This window comes from Odontomachus brunneus, unplaced genomic scaffold (genome assembly GCF_010583005.1).
Source record: "Odontomachus brunneus isolate Ranch 3 - 2012 unplaced genomic scaffold, Obru_v1 Obru_scaffold_100, whole genome shotgun sequence".
Lineage (NCBI taxonomy): Eukaryota > Metazoa > Arthropoda > Insecta > Hymenoptera > Formicidae > Odontomachus > Odontomachus brunneus.
The window spans coordinates 1,231,770-1,241,363 of record NW_022639550.1 but is presented as its reverse complement, the minus strand read 5'-3'; the positions used below and the strand labels follow the sequence as shown (position 1 = coordinate 1,241,363).

At 41.7% G+C, this 9,594-nt stretch overlaps 2 protein-coding genes across 3 annotated transcripts in view; one reads left to right on the top strand and one right to left on the bottom strand.

The window, feature by feature from the left end:
* LOC116848833 (serine protease nudel-like) overlaps nucleotides 1–2,792 on the bottom strand; it is a 10,699-nt gene extending 7,907 nt beyond the window's left edge. The window contains exons 1-5 of the mRNA XM_032825351.1: nucleotides 2,626–2,792; nucleotides 2,352–2,462; nucleotides 2,014–2,175; nucleotides 872–1,885; nucleotides 65–328 (exon numbers count right to left, since the gene is read on the bottom strand). Coding sequence (XP_032681242.1) covers nucleotides 65–328; nucleotides 872–1,885; nucleotides 2,014–2,175; nucleotides 2,352–2,462; nucleotides 2,626–2,653 — 1,579 coding nt within the window. The 5' untranslated portion in view covers nucleotides 2,654–2,792. The remainder of the gene's footprint in view (nucleotides 1–64; nucleotides 329–871; nucleotides 1,886–2,013; nucleotides 2,176–2,351; nucleotides 2,463–2,625) is intronic.
* A 3,299-nt stretch (nucleotides 2,793–6,091) lies between these two features.
* The window catches only part of LOC116848797 (neutral ceramidase), a 31,113-nt gene continuing 27,610 nt past the window's right edge, over nucleotides 6,092–9,594 (top strand). The window contains exons 1-2 of one of the 2 annotated variants that reach the window (XM_032825284.1): nucleotides 6,092–6,537; nucleotides 9,386–9,556. In XM_032825284.1, the coding sequence (XP_032681175.1) occupies nucleotides 9,416–9,556 (141 nt within the window). In that variant the 5' untranslated portion in view covers nucleotides 6,092–6,537; nucleotides 9,386–9,415. Of the gene's footprint in view, nucleotides 6,538–8,626; nucleotides 8,767–9,385; nucleotides 9,557–9,594 lie in introns of those variants that run through there. The other variant, XM_032825285.1, reaches the window with a different exon arrangement.

The window sequence follows — 9,594 nt, the reverse complement described above, 5'->3', positions numbered from 1 at the left end:
GAGGAGGAGGAGGAGGAGGAGGAGGAGGACGACGAAGAGGAGGAAGAGGAGGAGGAGCTCATACTTAGTGGAAATAAAGTCTGTAAAAAGAACGATTTGTGATTTTGCAAAGAGCTGAAATCAAAAGGGCTCGGATAAAGCGTCGATCCTAGTCGTGATTGTTTATTGAAGAGCTGATCGGGATAGCAGATCAGATGCGGTATCGTCCACGACATCGTGGACGTCAACTGCCGAATGCCTTCCGTGCTCTCCCCAATTTGCTTGTAACTATTGGAGACGGATTTGGCGTTGTCCTTTATGAAACGGTCGATCGACATCGGCTCTGTAACTATCATGTGTATCTTGAGAAATTGCAAATTGTTACCTCTAAAAGATTACATTTGGCGATTTCGTTGCTTCACGAAAAGGCAATAACGAAAGGCTATATTACGGAATCTACGATAATATGAAGAAAATTGACATCCCAATTTTTTCGTGTATTAACGGAAATCTGCATCGTTTTACAAGCGATTTACATCAATCGCTTGCGCAGTACTGACAATATTTTATGTATATCGAAGAGAGAGAGAGAGAGAGAGAGAGAGAGAGAAAGAGGGAGAGGGAGAGGAAGAGGGAGAGGGAGGGAGAGAGGGGGAGAGAGAGAGAGAGAGAGATTTTCATTCGTCCCGCGTTTGAATCTCCTCATTATAAGCACTTTTTTGGAAACTTTTGGAGAAAAGTACGAAAGTGAAGTCGGTTGAAGAAACAAAGAATACACTCGATTTCGAGAAGCGCTTGCAAGATGCAAACGTTAATGCAAACTGGGAACATAGTGTCGTCACTTTCATTATCGATGTCAATGTTATTTTACATATTCCTTCCAATCACGTACCGGCCTCTATGGTGGACGACCCATCTTCCGGGTGTCCCTCGAATGAAGGATGCATCAGAGTAGCCGCGACGTCATAGCCAATTCCCATCACGTCTCCCGTCGCTAGTTGATTGGTCGACAATTGACTCGTCGCACTGTTTCGAGTGTCAGACTCCTCGCTTGTTTTTATCCAGGTAGCCGTTGTCGTGCTTTCTTTAGACTCGATTGCGTTTAGCGAAACGATGTTATTAGGTACAATTTTGGCCGCGTCGATCGCACGATGTCCGTCCGCGACGTCATTTAACGTCGCGGAAACACTCGTGTCATTTTGGATTTTTGTTACGTGAGAATAATTTGCGATCGAACCCTCATTCGACTGTTTATCGTCGATATCAGCGCGATTTATGTGCATCCATAAAGTTCCATCCGAGTTTGTACGGTCGAGTGATGTGACGATCGACTTCGTTTTCGCTATTCGGCTGTCCACAATCTCTGGCAGATCAATTCTGTCACCTCCGACGCGATCAGCGTTGCGCGACCTGCCCTCGTTACCTCCAGTATTATCCGAAAACTCAATGGCGGTCGATCCAGGTGAATGATTTCGCCCGACGTAGACGTACGGCAGATATGTGCCGTTTGACCGCGTCGTGAAATTTTCGTCAAGTTTACCCGCAGTGGTCGACTCGAGATTCCTACAATACAGGCATTTCAGAATATTCTCGAATGTAGACACGCGGCTTTGGTCGAACAACTCTTGAGAGTTGTTCTTGAGAATTCCGAGATACTTGTACATCGATTGCAACAGCATTGCGCAACGATCCGCATTCATATCGCAATCACTCTTCTCGTGCGATATTTCTCGTTTACTGCGCGTTTCGGTAACTTTTGCATCTATCGAGAACACGTTATTCTCCGCGTTTTGCACCGTCTTACTCGTCAGCTCCGTCCAATCGTTAAAAGATAGGTTTCCATCGATCACCACTTCCACTTGCGATAATGGTGTTTCGCCAAAAAAATAGTCTAGCCCAACGCGATCTGGAAGAATTGCGCAGGAGGAGATGACGATTGTTATTGAGGAACATTGGAAGGAGGTTGGAATGATTGCAGCGATCGGACGATTATAAAAGCTATGCATATAGCTTTAACAGCGTGCATTTACAAACCTGAAGTATCCTGAACGTGGGATAGTAACAGCACAGTAGCGAGTATAATTAAGTTCAGCCCGATTAACAAAGCTGCTCCGATCAGAAGAATACGTTTGTACCGTCCACAAAAACTCAAACAGCTACGTCTGTTCGACTCAACGTTTGCTTTTTCGACTGTTTCTAAAAACGCAATTAATATTAATTCTGAGATACTCTACACCCAAATAAATGCGCGATTATCATCGCGATGAGATACATTATTGGACAAAATTCTCTATCAGATTTGTACACTTTATACACACACACACACACACACACACACACACAGATATCGTTTTATCAAATAATCGATTTACCTGTACTTATTGAATCCGACAATACGACATAACATGATTGGTTGATTTGAGAGTTGGCCACTTGCAAACTTTTGTTGATGTCTAGTTTATCCAAATTACCCGCGGAACACACTAATTGCAAAAAAATAAATAACAAAAGAAATAACCGAACAAGCTAATAAAAAAGAAAACAATGAAAAGAGAAGAGAAGAAAGAAAATCGATGAAAGAGTTGGTTCAAGTTGCAGCCCAAACGTTTGACGGATAAAACTACGGATCAAATTAAAAAAACTTACTTTTGCGACTTCCCCAATTATTTTTCATGTTTTACGCGTGGGACATACGAGTATCCGACAAATACCAGACTCTTCGAACCGCTTTCGTCGATCCTCGCGCGACGACGATCCCGACAACGACTGATTCACAGGAGCCGATAGATCGAACCACTCTTCGCAAATAACGCGTCAACGATAAACTGCTGACGACTATTTCGTCTCCCGTTACAACCATGTGAATGAACCCCTTTAACACTTATTTGTCGACCGAAGAATGTCGCTGTTGCGAGGCTTGCACAAAATATAAGCGAATAGAATTCTTGACTTCCACGCACACACGGGGACAATTCGAGAATCCGTTGTGAGAGCTAATGCACTTTTCATCGTGCAAACTAACAGGAATTATAATTTTAACGCACGTGGCAAGTGGAAGGTTTGCTGCCGGTGCCAATTATTTCAGTACTTTGCTGTTTCATAAAATGGAAAATGGATTCGGAATAGTGAATAAAACGGCAATATCGCTGCGGCTAATTGCACGCGTTGCCAGAGTATTAATGAATAAAGTTCTTATCGCGGCGCGGGCTCATACCTTCGCATGTTGTGCTACAAATTGGCAGCGGATCGATCGTTGCGTCATAAAAAAAAACAGCTCAGCCAAACGCTGGTAAATCTCCCTCGTATATTTGCCGGTCTTTTGCAGTTCCATATAAAAGATTGACAAATTGTTCTTGCTTGGCGAGTACGTAAATAAAAATAGTGCTTGTCTAGGTGCATTGCTGGGCGCAAAATTCCGCGTCAGCCGTGTTCCGATTGTTTCGATTATTCGCATCAGCATGGAATGTGCCAGCTTGTCGCGTATTCGAAATACCGAAAAGTTGGAGCGATGCTTTTCCGTGCCGACGATTGAGAAACACGATACTTCCTGAAAACTCCGCATAAATTCGAAAATCGACCAGTTTACTTTCTCGGAGTATAGCCATTAAACGTATCTCTCACGTAAAAAGCAACATCAAACTTCTGAATCACGCAAACCGCGATATGCAATTGAACAATCATATCTTATCCTCTTACGTTCGCGCGGCCATTTAAGGTAGTTTCGCCATTTTCCCCTGACTTGAACGAATTTTCACATCTATTTTATTCCTGTTTTGTTGAAAAGCAATAGCGAAGAAATAATGAAGCGAAGAGAAATTAATATACACGGGTGTTTGAGGAATACAAATTGTTTTAAATCTCACAGAAATATTTTATCATTACTTTTCGCCTGCATGTTTCTTCTTACAGCAATCACATTTGAGGGAAGATGTAATTTTTTAAGTTATGCGTATTCCCCATTTATTATGAATCATTTATTATGAATTGCTTGTTTAAATCGAGACAAAAGTGGTGTTGACGTTACAAACTGGCGTTTTGTTGCGTCGAGATTATTTCAGCTATTGTAGCGACAATAATTGCACAATCCACCTAGTTTTACTTTCTCTCGAGCGAGTGCTCGAACTGCTATGGATCGATGAAAGTGACAGTTCGCGCTCCAACGTCACGCCAACAAGTACACGATCGTATCGACGGGTCGCTTGTTCTCGACGGCGATCGCGCACGTCTGTGATGGTTTGTGCTCGTTCGGTCGCGTAGCTTAATGCGTTAATAACACAACGAATAAAAAGCGCGGTTCCTCGGAAAAAAAAAACATCGATTATAACTTGTGTATTTACGCACAGGTGTCTAAAGAAAAGGCAGCATCGAGCCGTCAAGTGATCGTAGAGTCGATGCTACTTTGCCCGGTGTCTCAATTGCCGGTCAATTGCGATTAATTGTGAGAGACATTTCTGTCAAAAAGACATCACCATCGAAAGAAGATCCGTCACGCGACGTTAATCCAAATCAAATGGGAGATGTAGAAGGTGCACAACTACCAAATGCAAAGTAACTCGGAAAAGATCCTAAGAAGAAACAGAAAGGAAGCGTCTTTTTCTCACAAATCATAATCAGACACGAAAGAAATTTTCGCGAGATGCTTTCCATTGGACGTACTAAATTGAAAACACACGAGGAAGCATTACCAACGACATTTGTAAGTATACATCGAATATTACAGTCGAATAGATAGAGCATTAATTAATCTCGATGAAATTGCATGTCCCGTCGCGCAATCCTTCGAGTAGATTAATCTCGTAAATCTTGGAACTCTGCGTCGTTCCTTTTTGTTTTCTTTTTCGCCATATGGCCGGAATTCGACACAACAATTCGACGTACACAATATATATGCGTCTCGGAGGATTTTAAGGCGGAAAAATTGCTCCCGCGCCGCTCGGAAAGTGAAATTGCTGAGAAAATAATGTACGAGGTGGTATACGTGTCCGTATAGAAGTCAAGAAAAACCGGAGCAGTCGATAGGTTCGCCTTTCTATGCGTTGCGCAGCTATCCATAATAGATGTATTCATATCGTTACTACTTAAAATGACGATATCTTTCCCTTATTCCACTAGGATATAGAAGGAAAGGGAGAAGGGGATGTTTAAATGTACCTGTCACGCTCATAAAGGCTGACTCGAGCTCCCGAGAAAATATCGTCTGCATAAAGCATCGCGGCCCATTAGAATACCACTAATCAACGATAAGGTAGCACTGAGAAAATTTACATCTTAAAATCTAACTCTAAAATGTGCGCTTAGGTACGTGTTATCCTATTTATAGAATCGTCCACAGAATTATTTAAAGCAATTGTATACGAGCGACGGTTACGCGTTATCACGACGTAATTAATAAAGTAGATTTAGAAAAATGCAAAGTATAAAGTAGATTTAGAAAAACGACGGTATTTTGTCGTTATTTCATCAAGCCTCTCTTGTGAATCTCTTGTGAATTTATTTAGGACAGCCAGGTGGAAAAGATATTCGGAATACAAAATATTAAGTTTTACCGAAGCGTTTATTTCACTTTCAAGTCAAAGCATCAACGCAAATATTTGTAAATGTTAAATGGACCGTTGCACGTGCACTTGCACGTGTGTACATTTTGCTTTGCAACTTTATCTTATATTAGTTTCATCTAACTTTATCTTATATTAGTTGAGGAACTTTGAGTTTGCAAATAGATAATAATGAGCGAAACATACATAATGAAACTTGCGATTATTATTTTTATATTGCGTAAACGTGGCGAAAGTATATATATGGAGTATATACGTGCGCACATACTATTTGCTGTATCTTTCTATAATTGTCTCTCTATAATTGGAAAACAATTAGCCGCAACAGTTATTATCATGATTTCCAGCACGCTTGAAACAATTTACTCGCGCGCGCATACACATTATGATGTCAAAGTTAAGTCGCGATCCCTCCGAGAGAAGGAAAGGCATAAACGTATACGAGAACGACAGAGATGAGGAACGTGGTCATTGTGTACAATGAGAGAGTCGTTTCCTTCTTCCCCTTCTCACTCGCGACTGAACATGTGAGTCCCAACATTGACTTTGGGTTACTCGGAGTCTTCGTAGTGACGGGCCGGCGGTCTGTCGCAGACTCAGCTGACAGACTCTCTCTCATACTTTCTTTTCTCCAGAAAGAAGTCCAGATCGGGATCAGCGGCGACCATGACCATATATCAGGTGAAGCATTCGATCCACATCGCCCACCTCGGAAAGGCGTGCCGATATTTCAGTTGAACATTACGAGTTGCACCACTGTGTTGTTCGTGAGACGATTACGTGAGTTCCGCGTACGAAGCTATTGCGGACGGACGGTTTTATATTTCTGTTTATTCTTGTTAACTCGCGCAAATCGATGGCCATCGAGTTACGGCGACGTTACGTCTCCACGGAATATTGAATTTGTCCTGATAACGCGTTTGTTGAGCGATTTCTTCGTTGCGAGAACGGACAGCAACCTCGGACGGACAGTCGGCTGAAGTCGGGATCGAATGTGATCTAGGTATGTAATCGTAATTTTATACCACTTTCCTCGTCCAACGCAAGCCAACGCGCGACATTAAAAATATCAGATAAAAATTTTCAATGAAAATGTCCCGAAATTTCAAATGTGGTATACAAAGGATATACATGTGAGAGAGTGATGTAATACGCAAATGAGCAAACAATCTCGCAGAGATTCGGTGAAAAGTGAAAGCGCAGTCGTCAGTGTTGGCGATGACACAACTGACATAATCAACCGTCTCGTCGAAATTTAACAGCATCCGGCTCTTACTTGGTTCTATCTTCTCTCGGTTGTAGCCCGAGACGTGCTCGAGATGGCTCGTGACGCTCATAATCGAGCGAAATATACGCGTGTGCGTACTGTAGTTTCACGAGGCTTGATCCTCTGTGTGCTGCGTACACTGTGTGTACGAACATTAGCAAACCTTATCGCGCGAAATAGTTTGATAAGTGTCTGATAAGTGCGTGCAAAGCATGTCTGCTAAAAATCATACATTCTGATGGGACACACGTATCGACAGTTTGAAGACCTTGAAAACTCGTCAGATTTAGACTAATCAGGATCAGCATGTGTAATCGACGTCGAGAGACGTCGTTATCGTTTCGCAAAAGTGGTGCGGTGAGTCGCAGATTCGAAGATCGACGCACTAAGGAATAATGGCGGACACTTGACTCGTCCATCTTTTAATTGTAATGTTTCCGATTGCAACGAGTTTATTTTCTTTTCTTTTTTTTCCAAAGCGCACATTGCGAATGTGGCTCAACAACTTCGGAACCGTTGGAATTCCGAATCTCATTTCAATCCTTGGAACAGTGGATATGAAATAAATACGACACACATGAAATAGTCGTGTATAGAACAGATACACAACAGATATGAATGTTCCTTCGAGTTTGTATACCTCTCGAGCTTCGAGTATCGGTCACTGTATCGTATGTTATCGCAACGGTGTATCGTTTTCACAACTCTCCTTAGCCTTAGACATAGATAAAGAGCAGCTAAGTGTTCCAATGTTCATATCACTCGTTCAAAATCATTTCGTGATTCTATAAATGGATAAATTGCCAGACTCAGCTGATCGCGAAATATAGAGCAAACGCGACATGTAGGCGAAGTGTATTAAGAGCGACTTACGCCAGCCTTCCCCGGAGGGGTCTCGAGATTTTCAATCAAATATAAATCAAGATTTAATCGAAAGCGCTTCTCAATACGAAAACAAGACATGTATGTGTCGTTCGATATGTCTTCAAGAGCCTTGCAACAGGTGACACATATGTTTCGGTTCAAACGTGCGAATTGTACGAAATACGCATAACGTGTATAAATAAGATCCACTGACACTAACTAACGTTTACCATATTTGTTAATACGAGTGTATATGTGATATGTGAGTGTATATGTGATGCAAACGCGCGCAAACGCATTTGCACGGTTCGATGCATTGCGCGGAAGTGCGCTCGGTCGTACGGATTGGAATACCAAGCGACTTATATATCTTTGCGTGTGTCGTTATTCACAAGTAGCATTGCATACATGCCTTTCCATCGGCAGCTCGCTCGTACATAATAACGCGCCGCACGTGTTACTCGCGATCCCGTGTCAGTACAACGGGCGCAATTAATTATCATTGTTTTTGTTCTCGACGAAAATACGAGAGCGTAAGCGATCTACAACAATGATATACGATATAATATACATATATTAATATACGATATATTACAGATAAATGCGACGCGCATGCAATGTTTACAGCTTGACAATGTCTCATCTCATGAGCTGAATTTCGAAAATTTGTACAAATAATAATATGACAGCGGTACCTCATAGGAAAAATGACATTTTTAGAAACTTGAAAGACGTAGTTGCAGTAAACAGCAGGAAACTCAAAAGCGGGGTTAACTTTGGCCAAAATATATCCAAAGTTCATCAAAGTCGATTTTGTTTCTTTTATTTTCATCCCTTTATCGTATCGCGTATTCGCGATAATGTAATAACATATAATCGAACATTTCTCACGATCGACACATGTTATGTTTACTAGCTAATAATATTCCAAGGTTACCTCGAAAATCCCCTCAATCCTATTCGACCGAAGGTCGAGAGAAGGGGAGCGTGGCTGCTATATAATAATAACGAACTTTCATGTCGCTTGCGTGAACTTCATACCGCTTGCAGATGCATAGTGGTTGGCAGCAATCTTGCAAGTTATCGACTGACTAACCGAAGGTGAAATCACGCAACGCGAAGTATTTCTCGTGAAAGTTGTAGGCTTCTTCTTCTTTTTCTTCTTCTTCATCGCGCCGAATATTCAAACTTGCGTGCAGTGAAAGCGTCTCGTTATCTTGCGTCTCATTCTCTTTCGATCTTCTTTGAATCATGAGAATTCATCGAGTTTGCTTGTCACACTGATCAATTCAATAGTTTAATGTTGTTGCTAATAATGAAAAATAACTGGCTATTGTGCGATAGTAAATATCGCATTGTTTCTAGAAAACAGAGCGATAAGAATGTCAGTGTACTACGGCCGAGTTGGAATTTTGGTGACATAATAATTCGGATATCATCAAAGTGTATCACGCGATTTTCTTTGGCAACGTAAATTCGAAAAGAGTGTTATTGTGTGTATTAAGATGTACATACTCTGAGAAAAAGATATGAGTCAACGGGCGATATCTCGTACATCGTCCGTTATATCAGGCGTAATCGGGACATTTTCAATAAAGCGCGATTAAGAAGGATAAAAAATCGACGATTATCTATCTTTCTGGCTCGGAGCTGCGCGATGCGTCGAGGATATATTCGCTGCGGTTATGCCTACACTTTTCATATCGTATTCTGCTTTCAGTCTAGTTGGTCAAGGGGCTTATAAATCTGAATGGATACGTCGTCGCTTCTAAAAACCTGTGGCTTACCTGCATTATGGCTTCTGCTCCTGTTATCGCCTGCCGTTTTTGCCTCCTACAGTATTGGCGTCGGGATAGCCGACAGTACAGGACCGACCGCAGAGATTGCCTTTGTTAGTATCGCGAAATAAATATATATATATATATATAT